The 13,775-nt window shown below is 44.1% G+C and overlaps 1 protein-coding gene across 3 annotated transcripts in view; it reads right to left on the reverse strand.

The window, feature by feature from the left end:
* ephb3b (eph receptor B3b) overlaps positions 1-11,931 on the reverse strand; it is a gene marked incomplete at its 5' end in the record, with an annotated part of 54,531 nt that extends 42,600 nt beyond the window's left edge. For all 3 annotated transcript variants that reach the window (XM_079220729.1, XM_079220728.1, XM_079220727.1), the window contains one exon: positions 11,868-11,931. In XM_079220729.1, coding sequence (XP_079076855.1) covers positions 11,868-11,931 — 64 coding nt within the window. The remainder of the gene's footprint in view (positions 1-11,867) is intronic.
* Between the last annotated feature and the right edge of the window lie 1,844 nt (positions 11,932-13,775).

The following is a 13,775-nucleotide window of genomic DNA, read 5'->3' on the forward strand; positions in this document are numbered from 1 at the left end:
CTAATCATCACCACCGTTTTAGCTCCTACACCCTTGGGGATTTCCAGAGGCCAAGAGTGGCACAGGGGCTCAATGCTTTTGTATCGCTTGCCTGACACTCGTGGCATAAACATTGCAACCCCCCACAACCTTTCTTCCCTGTTCACTTGACCATCCCCATCTGCCCAGGGGTTATTTGACCCCGGTGTGTGTTCTCGCTCACACTTTCATGTCTCTGCCGATTGTTTTCACACTCTAAGCTGTTTGGCTGAGGTATTTAAAACCGAGACACCTCACACGACTTCCATTTAGACACCCTCTAGTCTCCCACCAAAGCAACATATTGTGTTACAGCCCACTGAGGCACTCTTGTCTTCCTTTTTTGTATCCATTCCTTCTGCGCTAATCTTTTTTATTGTCCAAGCTGACAGGCAAAGGAACATGTTTTGTGGAAAAAGCCAAGGGCGACATGTTGAAAGAAAAGTGCATGTCAGACCTGTCATGTCAGGAAACATTTTCGGTCGGTGGAACGAGGGGAGAGGACGTGCATTTGCAATGCCTTTCAACTGCAGACTTTCCTCTCTCCATACACAATAGGGGAAGTCCTCTTGACATTCAAGACCTTATCAAGTATAGGCGAGAAAGGGTCCCCGAGTAGTAAATAGCATATGTCTCCTAGCTGCTTACTGTCACTGTTGTGGAGTTTGATATCACAAAGACGTGAGATAACAGGGAAAGGAAAATAATACTACAACTAGGACCTACTGTAACAGTGATAATAGAATAAGGAATTGAAGAGGGGCAGAGGGCAGAACGATTGGCAAAAAAGGATGGGATAAAGGAACAAAGGACGAGAATGACAGTTAAAGAGAGACAGCAGAGAGATTATAGACTGTGAGCAAGGCTGGGAAAGAGACAAGGCCAAAGAGAGTGACAGGGAGGTGAAGAAAGGGAAGGTAAATAGCATATAAAAGGCGGCTTTGTCTGTAGAGATTTTTTTGCTTAGTGGCAACCTTTCTGGTAGAAAGCCTTGAAACTTTCAGTTATTCCTCTTTGGCTGGCCAGAGCACGAAACTGTCTGGCTGACACAATACATAAGAGGACCTTGAAGTTGGTGACCCCTGATAAACCATCACTGCAGTTATAAAACCTCAGACAACCTCTAATCAAATAACAATAAACTCTATTGGTCCATATAAATCAATGACCATGTGAATCAAAGGAAAACACTTGTCACTCAGTCTGTAAAAATAAACCAAACGTTGACACCATGCTTTGTTCCGGTTGATAACCTAGTTTAACAATGCTTTGAAATGCTAAGACATCTAACTGTGAGTAGGTAATAAAACCACAACGTTTGGCTATTGGTAAGATTGCAATCACAGTTCATATTAGATGTGTGTTTACTCACTCGCTCACACAGCCTTTTGTTCAACTTTAATTATTTTTGTTACATCTGCCATTGACTCAACCATTTTAACACAATCCAAGATTGCATCTTGAAATCGTCACATAATGTTTCAATTAATCAGAACTGGCTTGCTTGTCAGATTCATGAAATAAATGCTGGTAGATTCCTTCCAGGCTGCATTAAAGCCTAGACCTTTCATCTGGGACCGATGTGAGTGTATGTGTGGGCAAGATACAGAGACAGAGGGGAAAGGATAGTGAAAGGTACTGGTGGAAAGCAGCGGGTCTTTCTTCCCAGGCAGAATCCTGTATCTAGAGGAAGCTGCATGGTGTGAAAGTGGCGGCTTGGTTGGTGGCAAGCGTCCAAATCCGGAGATTACACTTTCTCTGCTGAGATGGATCTCACAATCTCGAAACCTACTGCTGCTCTGTTCCTCCACTCTTCACACACCTTCCTCCTCCTCTTCCGCCTCCTACCTGCCCTCCTGCTCCACTCCTTTTCCACCAACCTAAACATAATTGACCATGGCTCCCTGCAACCTCTGGCCTGCATTGTTGCTTCTCTCAACACCTCTTGAAATGAACTGGCTGACCAATAAACAGAACTAAGTGGCTTTTGAAAAGGAAAACCCCTCTCTTGTCTCCCTTTCTCTCACTCAGCATGGCCTCTCTCTCACACACACACACACACGCACACACACACACAAACAGCTCCAACTTTGAGGGGCTTTGATAACGGATAACCTCTCTGACTTTGACTCGGTAGGTGGAGGACTGGAGCATGGCCAGAGTTGCACCCACCATACACATCGCTCACCTAGCCAAGCTGGAGGCTCAAACGCCAGAGTGGGGTGGGGCAGTTTATGCTTCATGGCCAAGAAGGGGCATCCCTGGAAGTGAATCAGCTTGCACCTGGCTGAAATCCGCTACCTGCTATCTCCATCCTTCCCGTGATGTTGGAGTCCACAGTGCTAACACGCTAGTCTTGCAAAGGTAAAAGGAAGGTCAGATACCATGTGTACACTCGAGGAGAAGACGTCTTGCCTTCTTGATCTTTTTTTAATCCCTTCTCTCTCTTTCATTTCACACACATACATGCACACTGCTACACACCATCAAAACGCCAAATTTCTGGAGAACCAAAGCGGATAAGAAATGAGGAGCCTTTGAACTGCCAGGATGTTTCAAGTCCCTTCTTCTCCCCTCAATCTCTGCGCTCCCCTGCTGCTCTGTTGGGACGGGGAGAAACGGGGCTGATCGATGGAGACTGACAGCAATGAAATGAATGGAACCAGCTGATTGATTCATTAGCAGAAGAGTGAGTGGATGTGGGCTCTGACCCTAAGAAAAAGAAACGTGTGTGTATGTGTGTGCGTGATTGGGTGAAGCATTTGTGTGGGCTTGTGTGCATGTGTATTGGGTGGAGGTAATGTGTGCATGTGTGTGTACGGCCGTGAGATTAAGCAACTGTCACCATTCATGTGTGTTAAGTGTGTGTGTGAGTCGGGGGTCAGAAAGGATTTCCATAGGGTGTTAGAGGGGAAAGAGAAGCTGTTTATGGCCTGACTTGGCACAGAAGGAGGGGGGTCAGCCTATATTGTTCGGCGCTTTCATCTGGCTCATTGCAATTAGTCTTCACGGCCCTGGTTGTCAAATCCCTGTTAAAATCACAGCTAACAACCACCATGTCAAGTAGGCATGTGCACACTAAATATTTATAATGTTTTTGAAATTGCACGATATATATTCATTTCCGTTTGTGTCCACAGTTCAGTTTGCAGTGAAATAAACGTACAATAATAAATGAGGAAAAGATATTATGGAGACGTAATAGAAAATACTATGTAAAATAGAACTTAATAAATGAATATACTCGACCAGTTGCAGTTGATTGCATCTTCCTATCAAAAGGAAGAAACTCTGCTGGGGAACAGATTTGTCTTTCAACAGTGGAAGAACAGCTCTGTGAACTGACTGAAGCTGATGGCAAACCCACAGGGTGGCCTCCCTTCCCTTCCTCCGTCTGCTAGTGAAAACACACATCATGAGTGTATCTGTGTCACACATGCACCGCTTTATAACCCTCTGCCATATACCACTCTACCAAATGGACAGGTGTTAAGACCATCTAAGTAACAAAAGCCCAAAAGCAACACCTCCACATTTGCTAGATTGCAGCCTTGAAGTGCTTGCCTTAATAATAGCCAGTAGGGCGTTTTAACCTACCTTTCGTTGCCCTCTAAATATTGCACTCACTTAAACATGAAGTCACTGTGTCACTGAAACTCAATTCCAATTTGAGCTGAGGTTAAATAAATGCTCCTCACAGCTGGCAGTGCCTCCAGGAGGCTGCAGCGTGGAACCATGGGGATTATGTAAATATCTTGACAAAAGGTCACGTGTGATTGGCGCAACGACCACTGACATGTGTTGGATTCACCATGTGTGAGTTGTGCAAAAGAGAGTGGGTTTACGATGTTCACGGTAAATCTGGTGCACTGTTGATACGCGAGCAGCGGACTGGTTAAACCTGCTGCTGTTCTCAAGAAGACAAAAGGAAAAGGTAGAAATATGTAATAGCAGTGGGGAGCTCTCTCGCCTTTTGAAGTGTAGATGAAGTGCAGGAGGCCAGTGTTTTTGACACCAAGGATGAGAAGTGGGACAGACTAAGGTGTAATAACAGCCATCTGCAACACTGTGAATAGGAACACTCATACACCCCTTACCAAGTAAAATATACACTGTTCAAACACTCATCTCCCCACACATGCAATATGGTTAATTACAACGGACATTTAAAGCCATCACATCATATGTGAATTTGGCTTTTTCCTTGAAGCCGTTCGTATCATCAAACATAGACTCACTGCGTTGTTCGTAAAAAAAGAATTAGCAAAAGATGTGTTCTTGCTCTTGAAGGGAACAAGGCCTGGAGCTAGTCCCTGCACCTCTAAACGTCCCACCACCATGGTTAAACTCAACAAAGGAATTTCCCCCAATCTTTTTTTTTCTTCTTATACTTAACAAGACTGGCAAAAGCTGAAACCTAGGGATGCGGCTTTTCTACCCCCTCCAGGTACGCTGTTTTACAGCTGTGTCCACTCTCCAGACAGATGTAACTGGCTATTATTTAAAGGCAAATATCAAAGATCTCTTTCTGCTCCATCAGCAGAAATTAATTACTAAAATCAGTAGCTCGTAAAGAAGTGGGAAGAGGCCCTGAAGTCTACTCCACCAAACCCCACCCTGCGTTCCTTTGAATATCCCACTTTCTTCTGTGCGGCATAATGGCCGTCGTGTGTCCATACAGGCTCCGGGTGGTCTCTCATAACTGCTCCAAGTCCTACGTGCAAAGAGTGCATCTGCCCTGATCTGTAGGCTGACCACGCTGTCAAAAAGAAGCCAAGCGAACACCTCTGACCCAGTCTCCAACTGTGTGTCAACGAGCCGTGGAAAGTTGCACAGTCGATCCCTATAAATATACACATCCTCTTTCTGTGTATTTTTATTCACCACTGGAAAAGGATAACCCCTGGAGCTTGATTGTGTTAGAACTACTATTGTTGAGATGGAACAAGACGAGCCTTGGGGAGTAAGCCCCTTCCGAATTCATCCAAACCCCCCGCCCCATAACCTCTGGATAGGGGTCACAGGACGTGTTGGAAAGCACAGCAGGTCCTAACTCACTTTATAATCTGGACATTTTGACATGTGGTAATTTCAGCTGCACTTTATGGACATCCGGTGCAGACAGCGCCTATAAAACGCCAACTCTGCTGGCGATTACTATTATGTTAAACATTTCATCAGTATTTTGAAAGCCATTAATATTGTTCAGTCATGACCAAAGAGGGAGAACATCCCCGTCTGAGTCAGCTGAGCAATGTGAAACACCTCAACCTTTAAGAGAAGGGTTTTAATTAAAAGGATAGAGCTGAACCTTTGTTCTTATTAATGACAAAGATTAACACAGAGGATGATGTCGCCACCTCTCAATGCTGCCATCGCATGACTTTTTTCCAAATACAATCTGCAAAAATGATACGTTCCTCATCCGCTCTGTGCCGGCATCCATATAGACCTCTTGCAACAAGGGGCATCAACTGGATAATGAATGTGCATGTGTGGAACACATTCTCCAAGAGGACTCCAGCAAGTGGTATAAACAGAACTACATGTCCAGGGTGTCCGCAGCTGTCCGTGTACGCGTCCGCTTGGGAGTATATCAGGGGCTGCAGTTCGAGGAGTAGGCATGCCATGACATACTGTACCCCCAGCAATACACATAAACAATCCACAACCCCTGCAACCTCCATTACACACATATACACACTCCTACCCTCTAGATGTACCACCCATCTTGCTCGCTGTGAGTGCAAAATCTCTCTTTCTCTGCCTTAGTGTGTGTGTGTGTGTGTGTGTGTGTGTGTGTGTGTGTGTGTGTGTGTGTGTGTGTGTGTGTGTGTGTCTCTCTCTCTCTCTTCCTTGTTCTGCCTGGCTGACTCCAGACACCAGCACTGTGTCTGTGCAGTGAGCAGGCCCAGACACATTTGCCCTCCTCGCTTGCTCTTGACAGTGGGTGTCAAAGACCTGCCATCCCACAAGGCCCCTCTGTCGGATGCCAGGATGGACTACACACACGAATGCCATATACAAAAACAGCAAAGCACGCAAGCTGCATACACACATACTAATTTGGAAAATGTCAGGAAAATATCCTACTGCCCCGAAGCTGTTGTATTGCAATTCTACTCGGTGTCTGAGAGTTAATGCTGTTATGCAGATACTATATAGCCATTTACATTTATATCAGCGGGAAAAAATGTAACTGCATGTGGAGGTCACTGTAAGCGAACACTAACAAACTAAAAAGCATATTGTATTACCGTAATAAAATATGCGTACACACACATTTCTCTAAAGTATAGTTTTGCTGCTAGTTTTATATTCTGTTAATCCTGTTTAGCAAGCTCCAAAAGCTAGAAATTGCCTGTATGTTGAAAGCCCGGACAGTAAAACGGTTCGTCTCATGTTCAGTAAAGACTGCACAGTACAGTACTAAGGCTCGGTCATCCTGCTTCTTCCACCTTTTGGTGTGCGAAGGCCCCAGCAGGCCTCACACGGCTGTTGCTTTCCGACATGTGAAATTCCAGCTCGGTGAATCTTTCCCTGCTGCCATATGAGCCATGAACCATCAGTCGGTGCACATGAGCGCTCCCGCAGGCCCGTTGCATCTGTAGAGTCTGTCAGCTCTGCTGCTCGCTGGGTCTCTGATCCAAATCTGCCCCATATCCCAACCACCACCTCACAGCCCCCCCCCCCCCCCCCCCCCCCCCACCACCCCCATTCCCCTCGATACCATCCAACCCCAACTCCCAACATGTCGTCATCCACTCCCCCTTCTTCCTGAACGCCTTACGCCAATCTGAACCTAAGTCACTGTACATCTGTTCAACATGGCTGCTGCCTAGCATATGACCTACCGCCGGGCCGTGTTCCCTGCCGAGGTCAATGCACCAGGATACTGCCGAGGGTGATTGACGATCTTTTATTCTTTATTAATTTAGTCTTTTGAATAATCTGTGAATGTTGAGCTGGATCTGCATTGCTATGCCAATTTTTTACTCTGAAGCAAGTATTATAAATTAAAATACACTAGTGGAAGGACAGTTTGAAAATGTTAACAATGTAAAAATCATGTATTGACTTCATTTAAAACTGTATTTATATTTTATAGAAAGTTGACCACTAAAAATAATAATAATAATAATAATAATAATACATTAAGATATTTCATATTGATATTTTTTCCAATTATTTACAATGTCTTGCTATTTCTTGATTTTATTTTCTGTAGGTCTAAATCTATACTTACAGGAAATATATTTGTGTTGTTGCTTGTTGTTGGAAAACCGTTTGTGCCAAATGCGCAATAATGACCACTACACCAGAAGCTTAGTCATCCTTCACCGAGCCAATTGATTAAGGACGCGTTGATAAATATCCCAATTCATTGCTATTTGCTTCTAGCAGCTAGGCAGTCTTTCGCATCAAACCTGATTCTGCGCTGTTAAAAGGCTGAGCAGCGCTGATTCACTCGATCAATGAGTCCGCATTAATTGACACTTGAAACACTATCCGTGTGTTGTGTGTGTGCGTGCGTGCGCGCGTGCGTGTGCGTCTCTGCTCTGGTCTCTACCAGCAGTATCTTATTATTGAACATGAAAACATTGGTTTGTATTCTGCTTGATAAGCAAATTGTTATAGAAATAAATAAATGCTTGTGATAGATAGATTGATAGATTCACTGATCCAAGTCACTTACCATTTCGCTGACATCCGCAATGCCCTCGGTAATGATTCATCAGTAGAATTGCCAGAATGACTTTGCTTTTATTTTGCAAATACACTTTCACGTTTCCACTCGGCCCTTAATTGAGCTGTTAGAGCCCACCGAGCCTTTAACAGTTCCCTTTGTCACTTCAATTGTGACCCTAAATACATTTGTTCAGTAATTTGCTTTTGAATGTTATGTAGAGCAGCTAATGGAGTAAAGTTTAACACGGCAGCTTCTCCGTGAGTTCTGCTCTGGCCACATCACTGATGCTACGCTCTTCAGCCTGCATGTCGGAAGAAGGCCTTCGGACTGCAAGCGTGCGGACAAAATGCCCACTGCACCGTCCGGCATTCATGTTAATGTATGTTAGTAAGATACAGCCGCCCCAAACCTCTAAAAATGCACACGTTTTATTTGTTATTTTGTATTCCCTTAAAAATAACGTCAAATCGTTTCAGTTTACTTTTGGGCTACGCATTTTTTGATATTTGTGGAATTTATTTTATTATATATTTTTTTAACCATATTTTTATTTTCTGATAATGTAATTATAAATAATAATTTACAAGCCCCCGGCCGTCACATTATAAGATGTGCCACTACTTCCCCGCCAAGGTCTAATAATATTAACGATAAAATAATGATAATGGCGAGGGGACCTCCTCAACTCAAGAAAGAGCAGGGGAGAATAAATAATGGAGGAGAGTTGGATGAGAAATGTGCCAACTGCAAACAAGCACAGGAAAGCTCCTGTGGAGGTGTGATCTCACCCACATAAAAACATAAACATGTGCGCTTCAAAGGTCCAGCTTGTGCGTAATCGCTCCAAGAAATGCACTGCCATCAATAACAAAAAAACAACATGGCGAGTGAGGGGGGAACCCTGAGCGGAGCTGCGGCCATAAAAGCCCATTTGTCTTATACTTCAGACAGAAAGTGATTCCAGGTGAGTGCTGTTCAGCTGGAAGTAGGAGGTTTGTGTTTTTGGCTCAAGTGCAAGCAAAACGGGGTTGATGCTTTTTGTCATAATAAATATCCTCAAACTTTTTCAATGAACATAAATCTATTCATGTGGCTCGTGAACTGGGACCCGGAGTAAGTGTATTCACCTGAAACTGAACAAACTGAACTCTGTCAACAGAAGCCGCAAAGACAATAAACTCAGATTAATCGCGTGGAAGGGAGGGAGTGCACTGTCCGCTCGCCTGACCGGAATATCGCTATAGTGCTTATTTCATGCCTTTTTTTCTCCTATGCTTCCTCCCTCCATCACAAGTAATTTACACCGAGGAGTAACCACACCGCCTGCGCGCTACAGAGGACTGTCATCGGCGCGATTTGTCTCCCCAGCACTCCGACAGCAGCAGTTCAACAGCCGAGGCCTTGCACCCACCGAGGGCATGAATAATGTGACCTCACCAGCATCGCGACGATCTACTTCCCTTTTTGTCCAAAAACATAATGAAATTCACTTTCTAATGAAAATAACTGAAGTGGAATTAGAGGTCGTGATCCTCAGACAATTAACACATTAAACATAGTTGAATATGCAAACTCTAAAATCAAATGAACTGGATATTTAATCACAACAGATTCACAAATATATATTAACATTAAGAAGATACACAATCCTGCACAAAATAACTGGTTATTCTTTTTATAGGTTTTATTTAACCATATGAACGCACCCAAAAAGTTAAATGACATAAAGTGTATGAACAGATTCACAATTGTTGTTTGGTGTTGATGTGTGCTGCCACTAAGAGCCCAGAAACGGCCGAAGCTCGGGTGTAATAGGCCCATAATTAAATAATTAAAAGTAAACTAAATTTAAACGATTGAAAGCGTTTACTCTAACCATTACATGGCAATTTAAGGGGTGGATGTGGAGAAAAGAAAGGACAAAAAGAAAAAGGAGGGAGGAAAAAAGCAAAGTAAACATGAATACATTAAGAGCCTTTCCGCGGGCTGCGTGACCCCGGGACCCGGAGAGACGCATCGTGGGGCCGGCGGAAACCTCCCCAGCAGGCCGCTTGTTTCTCCCTAAATCGCAATAAACCCAAAGAAGTCCCAACAGTGGCCATAAATCACCGAGCTGTATTAAAAGCTTTGGTAAACCCCCAGCCAGGTCAGACGGGTACAATTTATGGCATCACTTATGGACGGAATATATTGTCCTAACGAAATACATCAACTTCAAGACCGCGCGCAGCCAACTCGCTATTGTCAAGAAAGCACCTCTCTCTGTCTCTCTACCTCTCTCTCTCTCCTCTCTCTCGCCCTCTCTACCTCTCTGCCTCTCTCTCTGCCTCTCGAGCCTTCCAACTTCTGCACAACAAGAATCCACTCATCGATTCAAGCCATGTGTTTTAAGTCAGAGATTCCCAACTGGGATCCGGTGGCCTGTTGAGGTCATAGAGAAGAGTCCGGGGGGCGGAACGACAATTTAATTCCATCAATCTACAAGTGGGCACTAATTAATGCAGTACTTCATTCATATCATACCTGCCTCTAAGTTTTGCTTATTTAAATATATGAATACGTCACTTCTGTAGTGAGACGCTTATCATCGCCTGCTTCGAGCCTCGATCACCATGCTATTTAGTGGATTCCAAGAAAACAGAAAACCCTATATGCTATACAATATTTTCCCCTATGGATAAACACACGTTTTCTTTACGCCTGCTCCTGGCAGAGGCAGCAGTACACTGTAAGAGAATGGTGATATAATGAAGAGTTCAAGGAGCAGCGTGACTGTAAGAGACCTTTTGTCTGTTTGCTCATATGAAGGCCAGGACACTGAAAAGTAAGTTGAACAAGAGACTTGAATCAAATGCAAACACTTTAATTATTAAGTGTGGTTGGATGTTGAATAAGTAACACGGGCTTCGGGTGAAATTCATTTACGTCCCCTATGCATATAGTCGTTTCAGCCGAACTGCAGCCTGTACATAGCTGCTGTTGACATTTTATTTACAACTGACGTCAAGTGAACAATTGTTGGGAAAAGTACAACTTGCCTTGAAAAATAAATGCTCATTTTAACGTCATGGCAGACGTCTTTCAGTATGATTTAAGCACATTCAACTCGTAAGACGTGGTGCGGACAGGTCGGGAAACAAGCGGAGAGAGAAAGGCGTTTACTGAGCCAGTGGCCCACTGTCCTACTTTCTACTGGCATTCATAGTTCAAGCTTTAGGCCGCTTCCAACCTTATTCCCACTGTTCCTTATCCTTATATGTCAGAACAGAGCAGAGTGAGGCATTTCATAATGTAGGAAAGGAATAATAGAAGAGTGGAACACCTCGCTGGTGGATAGAATTTCCCATCGATTTTACGCACGGCAAACAGCAACACTCAGCGAAAACAGATGGCTTCGTTTTTGGAAGCAACTGTTTTAAAATGCAACTGTAAATAATCAATCCATGGCACTTCACGAAAAAACATTAACGAAAAATCTAATAAACACAGAGATACGTCATTTGACTCTACTTTATTGAAATAACATGTTTGCGTTTCAAAGCTATTTATTTATTTAATTGAAAAATCATGTATCAGCTTTTCCAATTAATTGGGTTTCAACATAAATTAGTATCCCTTTTTTTTTTGTTTTTACTTTGACCTCAAACTGCAGTAAACATGTCAAAGGGCCACACACTCACATCCCTAAAATACACGCAGCCGACTGAGGGAAAGTGTCTGGGGGAGGCACGGAGCCACGACTCCCCGGTGAGATACGGTGTGGAGCTAATTTCCTTTAAGTGACGAAGAAAGCTCGAGCAGTCGGCAATAGCTGATGTGAGGGAAACAAACAATATACAAGTCCCATTGAAATGGATGAGCTTTCGTTAATGCGCATTACAGTTGTGTATTGAAACCTGTATCGGCCACGGCGCTTGGCTGCGTAAAGCCAATAATGCCATTAAGGGATCCTTTCAAACAAGCCAGATGGACACTTTGAAAATGAAACGTTGCTTTACATTCGGGGATGGTAGAAAAAGAAGAATGTGGGTACAATACAGGAGCCTCACCCGCTGCGGTGCCCAGCCTCTGAGAGGCTCACTTGGTATTGGAGAAGAAGGAAAATAGGCTTTTAGGCATCCTGATACGCGACACCGAAACGAAAGATGGAATTTCTTACCTTCTACGGCGGAGACCACTGGCAGCAAGAGGCTGCATAAAAGCAGAAAGTAATCCATTGTCATAAAGCAGTCAGGTCGGACATGTAAACAGACCCACGAGAGAGGGGAGGGAAACACAATCCTGGGTGATCCCACGCTCCACGCACCCAGTGCCGTCCCAGTCCCAGCGGTGTCAAGCCTCCAGGACCAGAGTTACCCCCATTCACCGAAACACGTAAAGGTGAGTGTTCGGAGGAAATAACACCCTTTGGTGTAAAACGTGTGAAGATAGCAGCCCTTCTCGATGTGCAGTGATCTTCTTAAACCAGAGAAAAGGCAGCGGGCGCAAACCTCCCAGTCCCTTCCCCGCGTATTGAGCTACTCAGCTGAAAACAGGTAGTCCATTCCGCGGCCACCATCCGGAGAATATTTCCAACAAATATGGTGTTGTTAGTTCAATGGGTGAAAAAGAAACAACCGCCTTCGCGAGGAGATCCAGAGACTTTCTCCGTGGTCAGAGAGATAGCCGTACTTGTGTCAGAGCCATGGTGTGTACGGGGTCCCGGTCGGGCATGTGCACGCTCACATGCGTCCGCGGTCTGATGGTGGTGGTATTCCTGTAGAGACACAGTCGCGCGGCTCAAAATGTTTATTCCCTGAGCGAAATGATCAGCTTTCGGCTGCTGCGTGAGGACCGTCTGCTTCGCTCGGTTTGTGCACTGGAATGAAGCACACGGCCGAGGAGGAATAACGGCAGAGTGGAGAGAGAGAGAGAGAGAGAGAGAGAGAGAGAGAGAGAGAGAGAGCACCAGGAGGAGGGGTTACCGTTGAAGCAGCTGCATTGAAAAGAATGTCTACCTTGACAATCATTTAGTTTCACATTTATTATCAATATGAAATCAGTTTGTTTCAAACTAAAGGTGCGTTCTGAACATTCCTTCCTTCTTCCCGGAGCAGTCTTTGTTTCCGCACATTTAAAGACAGCACACCAGGCGGTCTTCTCTTCAAGACTCTTGATTTAGGACCTTTCTGTGACAAAAATAGAACTTTGGGATATGCGTGGATATATTTTTGGAAGCATTTTTTTGATTATATGTTCAATCGAATTCATTGAAGGATAATGCCAGCCTTAAACGAGTGGCTTAGTTGGCAAGTTGGTCTTTGTCTGTTGGTGTATTTTCTCTTTGCAGCGTGTCTTTCCCTTCCCGGGACTCCCAGCCTCAGAGACGTGGACTCACAGCGCCTCCCTGCGGGTCGCTCCGTTCCGGTGCACAACAGAAAGGCAATTTCTGCTGACTTTTGGCTTTGATTAAAATATGATTTTCCTTAAACTGCGTGAATTCAAAAATAACAAACAGTTCGAAAAAACCTCCGGTGAACACTCTGGAATTTAAAATGCACCTTTTGCTATTTTGACATGTACTGTGCGTGTGCACATGATAGGGACAGCATAACATCCAATGCGTTTTTTATTCTAGATTTCAATTACAACATGGATATGGATGAATCAAATATTAATTTTAAAACTAAAATATCCATGATTTACTAATGGGAAATTGCAATTCACGAGTCTGTGGTACCGAAGTTTCTATGACAAAGTTGATCAAACTTTCCCGGACGCGAAGTTTTTACTTCAGCGGAGCAAATAGTTGCAGTCATTTAAATCGCTGGTTTGTGTTTCTTTCACAGTGAGACATTTAACTCAGTTGGTCGGACAAAACGGAGCAGGCGGTGTTTTTTTTCCTCCAGGAGTTTTGAGAAAGAAGGGGCATCTGTCACGACTCACGAGCGAGCTTTTACAGCCTTTCTCCTCAATCTCTCTTTTACAGTCGCTTTATTATTGTATTATATCAGTCTGTCTATTCTCACAGCAGCAGTAAAAACAAGTTGAGGAATCTGTCAAGAATTATACATTTAGTCCAAACGGC

The sequence above is a fragment of the Taurulus bubalis genome, assembly GCF_910589615.1.
Source record: "Taurulus bubalis genome assembly, chromosome: 7".
NCBI lineage: Eukaryota > Metazoa > Chordata > Actinopteri > Perciformes > Cottidae > Taurulus > Taurulus bubalis.